Source organism: Lathyrus oleraceus, chromosome 2 (assembly GCF_024323335.1).
Source record: "Lathyrus oleraceus cultivar Zhongwan6 chromosome 2, CAAS_Psat_ZW6_1.0, whole genome shotgun sequence".
In the NCBI taxonomy this organism is placed as follows: Eukaryota; Viridiplantae; Streptophyta; class Magnoliopsida; order Fabales; family Fabaceae; genus Lathyrus; species Lathyrus oleraceus.
In genome coordinates, this window is record NC_066580.1 from 203,436,405 (window position 1) to 203,453,168 (window position 16,764).

The window sequence follows — 16,764 nt, forward strand, 5'->3', positions numbered from 1 at the left end:
AGGGATCATTCATATCATTGTCTAAAGTACCTTTGAGTACGGGTTGTAAGCCCCAGTTACTCAAAGTATTCACCTTCGTTCATATATTTTAGTCCAATTTAAATCAAAAAATTGACAAGTCTGCTTTAACAATCTTCATCAACAATACATCTTTTCTCTTTTTGGGTTAATCACCTTTTGGATAATCATCGATCCTCAGTTAAAAAACCATTTTCTCTCTTTTTGGGTTAATCACCTCTTGGTTAAAATACCATTTCCTTGGTTAATCAAAGATTCTCGGTTAAAAGACCATCTTCTCCCCTTGGGTTAATGACCTCTTGGTTAAAATACCATTTCCTTTGTTAATCACTGATTCTCGGTAAAAAAAACATCTTCTCTCTTTTTGGGTTAATCACCATTTCTTAGTTAAAATGCATTTTCCTTAGTTAATCATTGATTCTCGGTTAAAAGACCATTTTATCCTTTCCTTGGTTAATCACCGATTCTCGGTTAAAACATCAGCGTCTTATCCTTTCATTGGTTAATCATTGACTCTCGGTTAAAAGACCATTTTCTTTCCTTTTGGGTTAATCACCTATTGGTTAAAATACCATTTCCTTGGTTAATCACCGTCTATCGGTTAAAATACCATTTTCTCTTCCTTTCCTTGGTTAATCACCGTCTATTGGTTAAAATACCACTTTCTCTTTTTCTCTTAGTTAATCACCGTTTATTGGTTAAAGTACAACTTTCTCTTTCTCTTTGGTTAATCACCGATTCTCAGTTAAAATACAATGTTCACTTTTTTTTTTGTTAATCGCTGATTCTCGGTTAAAATACCACTTTCTCTTTCTCTTCTAGTTAATCAACGCCTATCGGTTAAAATAACACTTTCACATTCTCTTTGATATCTATACATTCTTTGGGTTAATCACCTTATGGTTAAACACCCATCTCTGAATTAGTTCTTTCATTTTTGCCTTGTAGAGTTATAGACTCTCACAATCTTTCTTTCTGCCTTATAGAGTTACAGACTCTGATAATATCTCTCTTATTACCTTATAAAGTTACAAACTCTAGCAACTTTTAATTTTGTCTTGTAGAGTTACAAACTCTAACAATTCTTCATAGAATGCCCTGTGAAGTTACAAACTCCGACAAACTCCTTTTCTCTTATGTTGCCTTGTATAGCTACAGACTATGGAAAATCCTACAATCCTTGCATTGGTCATACCATATATTGGTTAACGCCACACTTTTTGATTCAAATATCCTTTTTTCTCTTGCTTGTTTGTCTTGTGAGTTCTCTCATGCTTAGACAAACCATTTCTCATTCATATCCGCCTTATCAGTCCTCTCGTGCTTAGGCAAATCCTTTCTATCTTGCTCGTTTACCTTGTCAATTCTCTTGTGCTTAGGAAGACACGATCCTTCGTTCTTATTTGGCTAAACACCATATATTAGTTAATGCCACGTTATTTTATTCTCTTTGTCTAACTACTATCTATTGTTTAATGCCATATTTTTTCTATTCAAGCAATTTTCTTCAATTTTTGGCAACATAATCAAATCTTTCTTTATTTTTCATCCTTAGTTTCACGAACTACGTTCGAATCCTCAGCGAGCACACTAATTATTAAACTTTTTTTTTCCTTTTATCATACGGAAGTAACCTTTTGATATAACACCCATTCGAGCAAAGAACAATCAAAATGGTTCCCGTTGAGTATAACAGATGTGAGGGGTGCTAATACTTTTTCCTTGCATACTTCCTTACCCTTTTTCTCTTTCCCTAAGTTTATCGATGTTTTCCCTTTCCTTCGAGAATAAATAAAGTTCGATGACAACCCTATTTGATCTTCGAGCATGCGATACGCTTAAGTATTTTTTTGTGGTGCGAAAATCGGCAAGCCCAATGCGCCAATTACAAGAGATGGGAGGAAAGGATATCTTCATATTGAATTCATTTCACTATCATTCATATGTCTCCTCTTAACCGTCGCTTGGCCAGAGAACAACTTCGTCACGCAGGAAACTGCCTCCGACAGTGGCAAAGGCTCAAATACCACAAACCATACATCAAGTTGCTCTCCTTGTTCTCCTCTCTCACCCTACCCTATTTTCTCTCTCTAATTCTCCCTCTAAATTCCAAATTAAACTTAAAATACCAAGAACCCTAGCCTACATTTCAGAAATTAAACGCAAGTATGGAGGAATCAAAGCCTAATTCCTTGGGGCTTTGATTCCTCAGGTGAAACCTCACATGGTGGAAACAAGAATTAGGGAAAAACAAAAGAGGAATGAGAATATCCTACCTACAAGGACATGTTATTCCTCGGTCAGAGTTGAATTCAACACAAATGAAGATGAATACGAAGAAATTGCAGGTAAGCTTCAATCTCACAACTTATTCCCTTCAATTATTTCCTCTTCTTCTTCAACTATTTAGCCTGTAGTAAAATGTCATCGCTACGTTGATGCTTGCTTGATGTTGATGCGTATGAGCAAAGAGAGTGAGGATTACGTGAGTGGGGGGTTTAGATAGATTAGGAAGAATTGCAGAGATTGATGATGATGCAAAGAGAGACTTCATGCAATGGTTATGTGATGGTTGAGGTTGAGCTCTAATCCATTGAAGCTTCAAGGTGAAGCTTTGATGAAGTATTTAGAAGGAGGTTTAGTATGGATGAGGAAGATGAAGATGTAAGTTCAGAGAGAAAAGTGTGATGATTTCAGTGATTTTTGGAGAATGTGATATTTGATCCTTCAACAGTGATTGGTGTGGGGGATTTATAGAGGGTGGAGTGTAACCGATTCGGGTAACTCGGTTAGAAAAGTTAGGGAAAATTAATAGAGTTGGAAATTTCAGTTGAAATTTGTTGAATTAACAAACTCTGTTGAATTTCTATGTGTAAGATGGTTAGAGGTTATAACTCTGTTAAATCTCTATGATATAAGTTAGTTAGGGAATGGGTCAGTTAATCTCTGTTAAATGAATTTGTTAGACATTGTTTTGTTAGATTCAGTTATGTTCCTTTGTTGATTTCAGTTAGGAGAAAACTGTTAGGTTGTTAGCTTGGTGTAATTAGATGTTAGTTATATGTTAGAAATTGTTGCATTTATGAAGTGTGACAATTTGGATATTAGACCTGTTGGAGTTAATTAATTAGAGTTATAATGAATTTAAATTGGTGCAGTCAGGTTTGGAGTTGGTTTGTTAAAGTGTCTTGATCGACACTTGAGTTGTTAGAAAATTAGTTATATGAGGCTGATGTTAGGTAAACAAGAAAGTTAGCTAGATAAATGATAATGAGTGAGCTAGCTGAATCGTAAATTGCATTATTTTGATGAAAACTTGGCCCTATGTCTCGAATTAATTATGGATTTGCCTCTGACTAAATGGTGTTGTTGTTCTTTGTATGCATAATTAGGTAACTGTTAATGAATGAGGTTAGCAAGTGTTGTGCTGACAATTTGAAGAAATTTGTGAGAAAACTTCTTGAATTTTTTATGGTGATAATTAGTGTAATTCGACGAAATCCTTTAAAACGATCATGTGGCTATATTGTTATGAAATTAACACCATGGTGTGTGCACTTTGGAATTGGAATTACATGGTTTTATACTGTTAGAAATTGAATTAGTTGATATGTTAGGAAATTAGTATCAGTTATGATGTTATTTTGTTTGATTTGTTGTGATGTGGTTGCTATGTAAGTGAGGAGTTGCAGTTAGAATAGTTATGTAATATGAGCCAATTGAAATTTTGTTTGCAGGTATGATGTTGACCATGTTTTGAATGTTAGTAATGTGTTTGTGTGTACTGAACTTAATTAGAGTTTATGCAGGGCTGATGTGCCTAAGATGGCTTAGTAATACACTTTTGCAAGGCATGATCAAGGCATTTCAACAAGGCTTAGCAAGGTATGGTCAAGATTGGCATGGCATCAAATTTGAAAGAAGTTTCGGAGCACTTGGATTCTCAAGGATTGGAGGACCTTATGGATGTAGAGAAAATGTGATTAGGGTCATAAGATTAGATAATTGACTTTGGTCAACTGGTTGACCAAAAAGTCAACAGTTGACCAAAAAGTCAACAGTTGACCATAATCAATTGTAGGTCAAAGTTGTATATATTTTTTGTGTGTAGGTTTTGGACTTTGCAATGTAATTGGAGAGTGTAACCTTTGATGATAAAGAAAATGGCTTTGTATGACTTGGTACTCTGGCTCTTTTGTAATGTAATGACTTTTGAAAGTTTTGTAACTTGCATCTTAAGCAATAATACTTTCCTTCCAAAATTGAGTATTTGAACATTTGAAGTTGGATGACCTTATAACTTGTAACTTGTTTTCCAAGTAATCCAATTTATCTTCCATTTTTAATTTGAATGCTTTTGAATCCAAAATGCTTGAATGTCATTCTTTAACTGAATCACGCAACATGACACTTGGTCTTGAATCTTAATCAAACAAACAATGGACTAAAGTGATAAACAAGCCCATAAAGAGATTTACCTAGTCACATTCAATCTTTCATGGTTGACCCAGTAAACCAACAACCCATAATCAAATGCAATGTCAAGATTCAAACCCCGTGATCTAAAAGTTCCAAGAATTAAGAATTAGGGTTTCATAAGAATTGGTTCACAAAGAATAAACCAAACACCAATGTTGTACCAAAACAATCTAGATATAGCATAAGCTTGATCCACTAGTTTTCCATAAATAGTAGAACCTTTTGAATCAATGTGCTTATTTGAGAATGCAATTGGAAATGAATGTGTTATAGAACCTTTTGAATCAATGTGCTTATTTGAGAATGCAATTGGAAATGAATGTGTTATGATGGATGATTAGGGCATGTGGATATGTAGATGCAATGAACAATAAGCTAGATAAAATTGAAAAAAGGAGGGCAAATTTTGGGGTGTGACAATGATCAAGTATAGATTCCCTGATTGCAAGTCCCCGAGTCCTCAATGTCTTGATTAATATGCTCTTTGAATGGGCTTCATCAGGATTGGACTTTCTTATCCTTGGTCCCGTGGTTGACCTAAAATAATATTTATTTTATATTTAAATAAAAAAATAAAATGTGTATGTGGATTTTCCCTCTTCATTTTTAATTAAAAATGAAACATATAATCAATAACTCATAAAATAGAGAATGAGTTTGAACTACAAAATAAGTGTATTTCCATCTCCATAATGCATTTCGCTACATGAGCAATATACTATTTATTGACGACACTTATGAAGGAGGGGCCAAGGCACCCATACCCCAATCTTTTTCCATGTCTACTTATATAAACAACACCAAATTTGTCAATGTAATCAATATATTTTATTTATCGTCAGGTTACTCCTAATCTTTATCCACATTCTATCAAATAAGTCTTTAGTCGGATAATTAAAAAAATAATAACAAAGTATTTTTTATATTTGATCACTAAAAATAAAAGATGATATTTCTTTATCCAATTTATATCAAATAAATAATTAAAAAATAATAAAAATATTAAAGAATAAGTGAATAGTTAACCATGTGACATTTAACTTACCACATTCTCACTATTAACTTTGTTAAATCACACGGAGCAACTTAGAAGCGATTGACACAATGCCTAACTAATTAAAAATATTAATAAAGTTAAAAGTATATTTAAAAAACAATTTACAGACGACGGAGTTGTCAGCCACATTAACATCATTTGGCACGATTAAATTAATTAGATCAATGAAGAGATCAAATTAAAAAAACATTTGACAAATTGACATAGATATAGACTAAATTAAAATAGTAATTAGCAGCTAAAACCATGGGTTAGTATCAAGGAGCTTAACCTTCAAATTCCTTATGAATTACTGAATGCAATTTTTTTTGCCATTTTGTGAGCCATAACAGTGACCGGAATTGGCAAAAACTATTAAATAGATGATAGATATCGTGATATAAAAAATCAAAGCCTGTCTTCCTCCAAATCAAAGCATGGGAAAGACGAGTTCGTATTGGCAGAGACTTGTAAAAAAAGTTATTCGGTTTGAGATATGTACATGACATTGGCTGATAACGAAGTAGATGGAAGGGAGAAAGTATGGAGAATTGTTTGTAAGTTAAATGTGCGGGAAAGAGTGAAGTATTTTATGTGGCTGCTTATTCATAATAGGTTGTTGATGAATCTTCATAAAAGCAACAAAAGATTTGGGTGATGTAGGTTGCAAGCTTTGTGGAGGTGTGTGTGAATCAACTATGCATGTCATGAGGGACTGTCCAAAATCCATGCAATTATGGAAGAATATAGTGCCTACAAATATATTTAATGCGTTCTTCAATTTGGGTCTAGAGGATTGGATATGGTCAAATATCAAACTGAAAGGGAGGGAGAGTTGTGAATGGAGAAATTAGTGGGCATTAGGGTGTCGTAGTTTGTGATCGTGGAAGAATAAGGAGGAACGCAATGTTTTATATCACAAACTGCCTAATGCGATGTATTATGTTCATCAAATGTTAAAGACGTATGGGGAGGCAACTTGTAACAATGGAGTGGTGTTAAGGGAGTGAGAACACTTTGTATAATCAGATGAAAACCCCCTGAAGATAATTTGTGCTAAATTAAACACAAATGGAGTGTGTAAGACAAATAATATAGATGGCTGTAATGTTATTATTAAAGACAACACAAGGCATTGTCAGGATGATTTCTCAAAACCATTAGGGAATTATAGTGCTTTCGAGGCTGAGTTATGAGAGATATATGAAGGTTTAAAGTTGACCAAGAGGTTAGAGTTTAAAATGGTGGAGATAAATGTGAACTCTAAAATCATAGTCAAAATATTAGAGAATGGTAATGCAATGATAATTGATGGTTATGCATTAATTAAACAGATTCACAATTTAATTGATGATCTGGATGAGGTGAGAATGCTACACACTTATAGAGGAGCTAACAAATGTGCATATGCTTTAGTTAATGCAAGGATAACAAATGGAGTTGATAGCTCTTTCATAGATGATGTTTCGAATTTTGTTAAGAAGTTTGTCGAGAATAATGGAAAGATAATTTCCTTTCTTAAATTAATTTTGTTGTAGTTTTTCTTTTTTACTTTAACTCTTTCTTAATATATATATATATATATATATATATATATATATATATATATATATATATATATATATATAAATTAAAATGGTAAGTTGAATATTATTTAAGAGATTAAAAATATTATATGTATTCAATGAATTGAAGATAATTTATATTTTTTATTTGAAATTCTTAACCAATGCCCGACACACTGGTTAACCTGACTCTTAGTTTTATAATCAAATAAGATATTTTTTATAAAACGGATAGGGTATTAAAATAAAATATTAAATAATTAATGTAGACATATTCTTTTAATCAAGATATTAAATACATATAATATTCGATGATATTTAAGGGGAAAAAAGTTAAAAACTTTTGATTATAAAAAAATATAAATATTAATAGCAAAACACTGAAAAAAAGAAAAAAGGTGTGAGCTAGAAGTGGAGTAGGAAGAAGGAAAGGTAGATAAAAAATAAAAGAAAAGAATATAAAAGAAAGAAGTGGAAAAGATTTGGAAAGAAAAAAGAAGGTGAAAGAGAAAGAAAGGAAAGCATAGTCGGCGCCCATTGTCCCCCCGCCGACCAATCATAGCGTCGTTTTCAACCTCCCTTACTCCTCCCCTACAAAACTCCTCGTTTTTTCCACTCTCCTTTATTCTTAAACCCTCTTAGTTTTCTTCTTACTTATTTTTCTCTTCCAATTTTTCATATATAAATACAATTTTTCTTTCACACTTTTCTATCTTACAAACCCCGCTTCTTCCGATTCGCATTTTTCCCTAATAATCGGGAGATTCCGGGTTTCTAACCTACTTTTTTCGTTCTTTAATTTATAACTTTTCGGTAAATTATGAAACCTTCGGTTGAAGGATACATGCTAGCTGAGAGGTTTGATGATGCTGAAAAGGATAAGAAGAAGAAACGCCGATCCAATCGTCGAACCAAGCAGAATCTTCCCTCATCTTCTGGTATAACAATCTTTTCAATCTTAGCTTAGGGGTTTTAGGGATTCTCAGGACTTTTTTGTCCTCATTGTTGAATTAGGGTAAATAGTTCTATTTATGTCAAGTTGAAACTCCATAGGGAAAGCGATTTTTTTTGTTACTTGAACTGAAAATGTATAGTAAACTATTAACTATATACTATACAGTTTAGTTTCGAGTACCCAAAATTTGATCCTTTTCTTGAAGCCGAATCATGTAGTAATAATGTATGGGAAACTGTTTATATTCTCTTTTTTTGTGATGAAATAGTAGCATAGATGAAATGGTTGAGAAATATTTCTATGAATGCTGAGAATTTTGCTGATCAGTTTTTTTCTTCACTAATTAATATTAATCCTCGTTGTTTTTCTGTTGGGATAGTATCTGAAGTAAATGAAGCTGTTGGGGTGTCCCCAGAATGCTCGGGAAAAAATGGAATGGCTACTCAAACATCTGGTTCTGTTAGCAATTCAATGAAACATCAGGGTGTTATTGTTTTCCCCCCTAATGAGCAAAGGTTATCCGAAGCCCAGAGTGTTGAATCCATATCAATGCCTCTTGTGCATTTTAATGATCAGGTGGTGCCTGTTGATTTGCGAAACAGGCAAATACATGAAGGAGGAGTTGTTTCAAAACCAATTTCAGACCCCATCTGTTGCTTAGGTTCATCAGGAGCTACTAATAAAAAGAAAGACTCGGTTCCTTGCAGTCAAATTGGTGTTAATGGCCAGAGAAATTATTTTAGTCCACACTTGTCTGTTGAGGCTGTTGAGATGGCATTGGAAGTTAGTGATGTTTTAATTTCACACACACACACATGTACTGACAATGAATTTTGACTATTTTATTTTGACATTTGGTTAATTTCTTTTTACTTGCAGAATGATGATGTTTTCAAAGCTGTCTTTCATGTCAATGCTCACAATAGACTTGAGGTTTCTTAATCTATTCCATAGTTACTTTTGTTTTTGGGTTTTTAGTCGGTGTGGATGGGTAAACTTATGACACAGCTCATAACATGCTGGCGAATCTGATATATTACTATGGTGATTAAAGTTTTCCTGTATCTGACCATGTAGGCCTACTGCAGAATTGATGGAGTGCCAACAGATATTCTTATTGGTGGGGTTCCAGCCCAGAATAGAGCTGTAAGTCTGGGCATAAACTTGTATATTTGGTGTCTGTTGATTTTAGTAGTGGAACCGCATTTTATTTTGTTTTCAACTTATTATATATAAAACAAATCATAAAAAAAGGCATTTGTGAAGTGCATTTGCATGTTAATCTAATGTCCATGCTTTATGTATGATTTATGAATTTTATGTATTAATGAATATTAATGTATAAATGTAATAATCAACCTAGTTTATGCCTGGTTATCTTCATCTTTTTTTTTGTGTACGTTACTTTTTGATTTTAGGGAAAGAATGAATCATATTTAAATATTGTAGCATATGCTGTAGTGTGTTATCTCTTATTTATAGGATGTGAATGTTTTTTCTTCTTGTGGCTTGGCAAAAGAAATTCTTCGAGCTCTATAACAATGAACAATTTTTTCAGTAGTGTACAGTGACTTTGCTGTTTATTTTTCTCATTTACAACAAATCCTTTTTCATTTCTTATTGGCTTGGATTTTAGACGGGGCTGCTTTGCTTCTTCCATAGCTGATACTGCATAACAGAGTTCTGCCACCGTTGCGTGTATATAGCTGGAGGATGTAGATCTGATGATTGTTCTTTGTAGGTGGAAGGCGATGTTGTTGCAATCAAGATTGATCCTTTGTCATTGTGGACAAAAATGAAAGGATCAAATGTGGCCAACAGCAACACTGCAGTACTGGAAAATTGTAACCTTGTCCAGGATAATGTAGTCGATGATAACAATTGTAAAGGAGAAGACAAGTTAAATGCTGATCATGACACTTCTAATTGTAGAAGCTCTCCTTGTCAAAAAAAGGTGGAATCTTATCAAAATTCTCCCCCTTATAGAAGTTATCCATTTCCCGAAAAAAGATATATTTATGAAGATAGTGATACTGCACAGGCTTTACCTAACCATTTAAGTTTAATTGGACTAACTGGCCGAGATAACAGCAATGGACTTCACTGTGACACATCTGCTCTCTTACAGATTAAGTCTGGTAGTGAACAGAGTGAAGTTATGAATGCAGTGGAGAGGATGTGTATGTTGGTTAATTCTTTCCCTTCTAAAAGACCAACTGGCAGAGTGGTTGCTGTTTTTGAGAGGTCTCCACGTCGAGAGTGTATTGTTGGTCATCTTAATGTGAAACAATTGATTTTTTCCCGGGACATAAGCAAGAAAGATGTAAGAAAGAATAAGAATTTGGCGTCTCATCATGAATATATCCAGCTGACACCAATTGACCCAAAGTTTCCAAACATAATGCTTCTTGTTAGAGATTTACCAGAGAGTATTAAGGGAAGGCAGGAAAGTGGTGATGCATCAATTGAAATGGATCTGGTAGCTGTACAAATTGATGATTGGTTTGAAGAAAGTCCTTTTCCAGATGGTCATATTTTGCAAATTTTCGGGAGAGGCAGTGAAATTCAGCCCCAATTAGATGCTATTTTGTTTCAGAATGGAATCCGTTTTTCTGAATTTCCGGCTAAAGCTCTGTCCTGCCTGCCATCTGTTCCTTGGGAGTTACCATTGAGGGAATTGCAAAGTCGAGCTGATCTTAGAAACTTGTGTATATTTACTATTGATCCTTCAACTGCAACTGATCTTGATGATGCATTGTCAATTGAGAAGTTGTGTAATGGAAATTATAGAGTAGGCATCCATATTGCTGATGCATCATACTTTGTTCTACCAGACACATTTTTAGATGGTCAGGCTCGATTTAGGTCAACAAGTGTTTACATGTTGCAAAAGAAGATACCAATGTTACCTGCATTAATCTCCGAAAATATTGGATCACTTATTCCTGGAGTGGATCGACTTGCATTTTCTATGCTCCTGGATGTAAATGTTGATGGGGATGTTGTGGACCGTTGGATTGGTCGTACTGTTATTCATTCTTGTTGTAAGCTTTCATATGAACATGCACAGGGCATCATTGATAATGCTTTTGATTTTGAGAGTTCAAGCTTTCATGAAGATGACTATCCTAAAGTACATGGTCATTTTGAGTGGCCTGATGTTATTGCTTCTTTGAAGAGTCTCTATGAAATTTCCAAGGTTTTGAAACTAAAGAGATTTACTAGAGGGGCTCTTCGGCTTGATAATCCCAAAACTGTTATCCTGTTTGATGAGAATGGCATCCCTTATGATACTACGTTTTCAGAACAGAAAGAATCAAACTTTCTTATTGAGGAATACATGCTTTTGGCCAATACAACAGCTGCCGAAGTAATATTTAGAGCTTATCCTGAAGTTGCACTACTGCGGAGGCATCCTGAACCTAATATGCGGAAGCTCAGAGAGTTTGCATCATTTTGTCAGAAGCATGGTTTTAATTTGGACACTTCTTCATCTGGTCATATCCATCAGTCCTTAGAGCAAATAAAGGAAATTCTTAAGGATGACCCTGTGCTTTATGATATAGTTATTTCCTATGCTACAAGGCCAATGCAGTTGGCGTCTTACTTTAGTAGTGGTTATTTAAAGGATAATGAGCATGAATGGGGTCATTATGCGCTTGCTGTACCTTTATACACTCATTTTACATCACCTTTACGTCGATATTCAGATATTGTTGTCCATCGGACACTACTTGCTACGATAGAGGCCGAAAACATTTATTTGAAGCAGATTGGAAAGGAAGTTGGAGGGAAGAAAAGATGTTTCACAGGCATCAGCTTTGATAAAAATGCTGCAGAATCTGTTGAATGTAGGGAAGCTTTATCAGCTGCAGCCTTGAAGCATAGCGTTCCAAGTGCTAGTATAGTTGCAGATATTGCTGATCATTGCAATGAGAGGAAGAAGGCTAGTAGAAATGTTAAGGATGCCTGTGAGAGACTTTACATATGGTTTCTCCTGAAGCAGCAAAAGGTACCACTTTTCTGATCATTTATTTAATTTGCATCTGTTCTTTCATATTGTTTAGATTATTTGCTTTTTCGTAAAAAGATTAAAGATTTTGCTAAGTTGTTCCCTTAGGGCATGTGTTACCGAGTCTGAGTAAAACTTTTGCATTGGAAAAAGTAATTATTTAACTTTTATGAAGTTGAATACACGCCTTTTAACTTTATAACTATTATGAAGTTGAATTCACACCTTTTATGATGAGTATTTCTATACCGAGTTTCTTAACATGTACCCTTAGCTTTTTTAATTGGTGAAATTGATTGCATCTGAAATCAGTATTTGGTTGATTTATTTTTGTTTGATAATTTTGTAATCATAATACATATTCTTGCAGTGTTTTCTTTTTCCCTCTGATACATGATTTATCTTTTCAGGGTTTCTCCAAAAAAAATTTACCTTAACTTATTTATTTTAGTAAAAAACATGCTTAAATTTGTGTTCGGTCTGGATTAGATGTCCTTTGATTTTGATTTTGATTTTACATGTCTTAACCAATGTTAATTATGAATGTAATTGTAGTATAGTTCTTCGGTGATACTATCCCATCAGCCGGGTCTCTATAAGGTTCTCATGGTTATTTGATATAATGAACTGCAAGCCATTATTCGGTATACTAATTTGTTCTCGGTGATTGAAGTGACTTTTGTTCTATTTGCTGCATTTTTGTAGCGGATTGAAATTTTTTGCATTCTTATCAATTATTAGGCCGAGTGTTGGTTACAAATTTCTTCACTTAAACTATGGCCATCTATTCTACAGGTTTTATTATCAGAAGCAAGAATATTGGGACTAGGCCCGAAGTTCATGTCAATTTATATTCAAAAGCTAGCGGTAAGTAACTTCTGACAATATGTAGTTCAGATTTCCATAGCATAGAGATATCGACATTGCTACAGTATCTGAACTGTGATTTTTAATATGAAAATTTTTGGAATAAGAAATGCTTATACTAGTATTTACTGTTTTTGTAGTAGTCATATAATAGTAGTAACAATGATTGGAGTACATTATTTAAAATAGTTTTTTTTTCGTAAACTTTATTAGTGCCAACCTTTTGTTTGTAACTTATTAGTAACTATTATTACATTAACAAAATATACTATTGTTAACCAGTTTTTGTATAATTAAGCGTAAAGTAGCATGTTGTGCTCTTTTACAAATGCTGTGTGCAATTTTTAATGATCCTTATCTCTTCTTTATCAGGTTGAGAGGCGCATATATTATGATGAAGTTGAAGGTTTGACTGCCGATTGGCTTGAGGCAACATCCACACTGGTGCTTAGCATATCCCCTACTAAGCGTGCTTTTAGAAGGGGTGCCACTAACAAATGGAAGGCATTGTCAGAAGCTGTATTGCTTGCTTGTCCGTATGACCTGAAAGTTAAAATGGATAATCGTAATCAAAATGAAGGGATGGAAGTGGATTCTGTTGTATCTGACATGAACAAGCATCACATTTCTAGATCTGACACTGGAATTGAGCCTGCATTTTTTCCACTCACTGTGCATCCTCTTTCAACAATTCCAGTTGCACTTCATGCTGTTGGTGGTGATGCCGGGCCTCTTGATTTTGGTGTGAGGCTTTACATGAGCTCTTATTTTGGGTAATTCGATTGTTTTGAAATGGCAGACATATTTGATGTGGTAAATCCGTCAGACTCTTAAACGGAAGGACTTGGCTTTGTTGTAGAATTTTGTATAGTGACAGACATAGGTGGGAAAGTTACAGTAAAAAAATTCTAATGCTTTATGAAGATGTCCAACTGAACTTTGGATTAGTTGTTCAGGTAAAAGGTTGGAGTTTTCTGTTATAGTTTTGTCCTTGTTGCCTATTACTAACAGAATCTCCATCTTACTGGAATTGGCTCTTGTTTTTGTTGGCCCGTTCCATCTACTTAATACGTGCAGGTATTTGGTTCTCTCCCAAGTGGCTGAGACCAATTCATAGTTTTTTTCTGGTTTTGGTATGGCTGCGGCCCATTGGTTTTTTGATTTTGGGTGGCCACTCATGTACTTAATTATATTTGGTTGTCTAAGACATTTTGTATTTTAGTTATTGGAATCGAATGGAGTACTCTATTATGAGATGTCTGGAGTTTTCTTTGTTATCGATATTCTGGTTTTGAAACTTCAGTTTGTGTTTGTGATATTGGTATTTTGTAGTATGCTATGCGTTTCTTTTTGGTTGTTCTATTAGTACAAAAGTACATATGGTGGAGTGGATGGATTAAAATAAGCTTTTTTTGTATTAAGAGTACAAAGAGAGGAAATACAAGAAATGTCAATTGAATCAAAGCCTAAAACAATAAAGTCAATGATTTCCAAGCACCCTAAACCAATTCCAAGCCAAAATCCTAATCCAATTCCAAGTTAAAACTTTTGCTCTATTAACAATGTCGACTACCCCTGTATGGCCCTACATGAAAAACACTATCATTTTTGCTAAGCACACACACAACCCAACGGACTGCGATGCATACCACCAATCGAACATTCTTTTGTGCTCTACATTTTTAGCAATAGAGCGAAGTTGCTGCAGTTAGTACCGGTGGCGTCCATCCCCGTCTTCGCTAAAGCCTTGCGTGTCGGCAACCGGTTCAAAAGCAGGTATTTTGCTAGACACATTTGTAATCCAAAGCAAATCCAAGAGTTGAACAATATTTGAATTTACCAATCCATAGCAAATCCAAAAGTTGAACAATATTTGGATTTACCTGCACATCAGAATGGAGAACTGTTTGAACAACAAGATAACTGTTTTTTTACTGAAAAAAGATAACTGATTTTTTACTGAGAAATCATGTTCGCTCCTCCACCTCACAAACGAATCGTCCACTAGCCGGTTCAGTCGAACATCCTGCAAAATGGCCAGAAGGGATTCTAAGTCAGCTTTCTCATCCGCCTGAAGTGGCCTATCATCCTTAATCTTCACATCCCAAAATATTCAACCGTCGATCCACTCCCCTATGTTTAAGACCTTAAGTTTTTGGTCAACAACTCTTGCAAAAATCAGTGGAAATAACCTGTAAAGAGAAGGAGAGCCCAACCAATTGTTTCTCCAAAACTCAATAGTAGAACTATTATCTGTTTTACAAAAATAGTGTTTGCAAATCAGTTATAGTTGTTCGCCTCCACGACACCTACAAGCTTCAAGTCTCTCCACCATAAAGATTCAAACATGTTAACCAATTGTTTAGCACTTCGAACATTATTGATTTGATATCACCATATCTCATTGACAATAGGTCCGTCCACAAAGCATTGTCTTCGTTAAGGATATGCCATTTCCATTTATTTGAGAGAGAGATTAAACAATTCACAATGTTTTACTCATAATCCACCTTGGTCCTTCGATTTGCACATGAGATCCCACCTAATCCATGCCGCTTTCCTTTTCTCCGGATCACCACCCCAAAGGAAATCATGTTGAATCCTAATGATGTCTTGGATAAAACAATTGGGAGCCTTGTAAAAGGAGAATGAGTAGATTGGAATGAAATTAATAGCATAGTTCAATAAGGTCACACGACCACCCATCGAAAGATGATTCCCTTTTCATTTGGATAACGGATTTCTGAATTTATCCAAAAGCGAACTTCAAGTACTTCGTTGCCTCAAATTTGCTCCAATTGAAATGCCAAGGAACTGGAAGAGAACCGAACAAATGTCACAAGCCAGAAATGTCGAAGCTGCCTCAAAGAAACCTTGTTTAAGGTTGAGGCCAATGACTTTGCTCTTACTGAAATTGTCCGACAAACCTGACGGCATTTCAAAATCCATCAGCACTATTGTCCGACAAACCCGACGCCATTTCAAAACCCATAAGTGCTGCTTTGATAGTCCATAGATTAAGGCAAGAACCTTCCCCAATAATTAACGTATCATCCACAAATTGTAATAAGTCGAAGCTTAAATCACTTAAAATCTTGAAGGGACGAATCAAGCCTAATCATTTCGCATTCTGCATCAGTCCAACCCTGTTAGTCCTTCAACCACAACCAAGAAAAGAAAAGGCGACAATGGATCTCATTGCCGCAAACCTTTTTCCACCTTGAAATCTTTAGTTGGATTTCTGTTTATCAAAATCGACATTGAACTTGAGAACACGTATGCTTCCATCCACTTCATCCATCTACCACTAAAGCCCATTTTATTCATCACAACTCTCAAATAGTCCTATGCCACACAATTATAAACTTTTTCGAAATCAACTCTAAAGAGCAAACCGTCCTTGACCAAATCCACTAGTTCATTAATTACCAAGACCCCATCTATCATTTCCTTGATTGAGACAAGTAAAAAAAATACTAATTCAAAACATGAGCCTTAGCTTAAACTTTTGATTGCTACGCTTGTTTGTGTATAGCTTTTTTGTAAATGTTAATACCCTATGTCAAATCAATATGTATACGTAATTTGTGGTTAAATGGTTCATGTAGGTTAGTTTTTGAGTTCAGATGGTTTAGCATCTTCTATCCCTATAGAACTTTGAGATTATTGTGAATGATTTTCTTCTTGCTCCCAATTTTATAATACCAAATACAAGTGGTATCATGTGTTTCTAAATTTAAATGAGAAAAAAAAAGTTTAAAATTATAAAATACATCTCAAGTGTATATTACACGGTGTTGACACGATATTGATGTTAAAATTTGTATTCGAA

The 16,764-nt window shown here is 34.6% G+C and overlaps 1 protein-coding gene and 1 long non-coding RNA gene across 3 annotated transcripts; both read left to right on the plus strand.

Moving 5' to 3' along the window:
• The first annotated feature begins 1,774 nt into the window (after positions 1-1,774).
• Positions 1,775-4,195, plus strand: LOC127118893 (uncharacterized). Its single transcript, XR_007802428.1, has 2 exons — positions 1,775-2,366; positions 3,828-4,195. It is a non-coding gene; the product is annotated as an uncharacterized LOC127118893 (long non-coding RNA).
• A 3,354-nt stretch (positions 4,196-7,549) lies between these two features.
• LOC127118894 (DIS3-like exonuclease 2) lies at positions 7,550-14,188 on the plus strand. 2 transcript variants are annotated; one of them, XM_051049132.1, is made up of 8 exons: positions 7,550-8,036; positions 8,433-8,568; positions 8,656-8,836; positions 8,933-8,986; positions 9,131-9,199; positions 9,795-12,065; positions 12,861-12,932; positions 13,305-14,188. In XM_051049132.1, exons 1-8 carry the CDS (start codon positions 7,919-7,921, stop codon positions 13,707-13,709), a joined length of 3,306 nt encoding a protein of 1,101 aa, XP_050905089.1. In that variant the 5' UTR covers positions 7,550-7,918; the 3' UTR covers positions 13,710-14,188. The 2 variants fall into 2 exon arrangements, with proteins under 2 accessions (XP_050905089.1, XP_050905088.1); XM_051049131.1 differs by having other exon boundaries at positions 8,433-8,836.
• The last annotated feature ends 2,576 nt before the right edge of the window (positions 14,189-16,764 follow it).

What these genes read in the sequence shown, in the direction of transcription:
- LOC127118894 (XM_051049131.1), top strand. Translation starts at nt 7,919, where the DNA reads ATGAAACCTTCGGTTGAAGGATACATGCTAGCTGAGAGGTTTGATGAT. An exon ending in ATGCTCACAATAGACTTGAG is followed by an intron (nt 8,987 to 9,130) that starts GTTTCTTAATCT and finishes CTGACCATGTAG; the next exon opens with GCCTACTGCAGAATTGATGG. An exon ending in TTCTCCTGAAGCAGCAAAAG is followed by an intron (nt 12,066 to 12,860) that starts GTACCACTTTTC and finishes TCTATTCTACAG; the next exon opens with GTTTTATTATCAGAAGCAAG.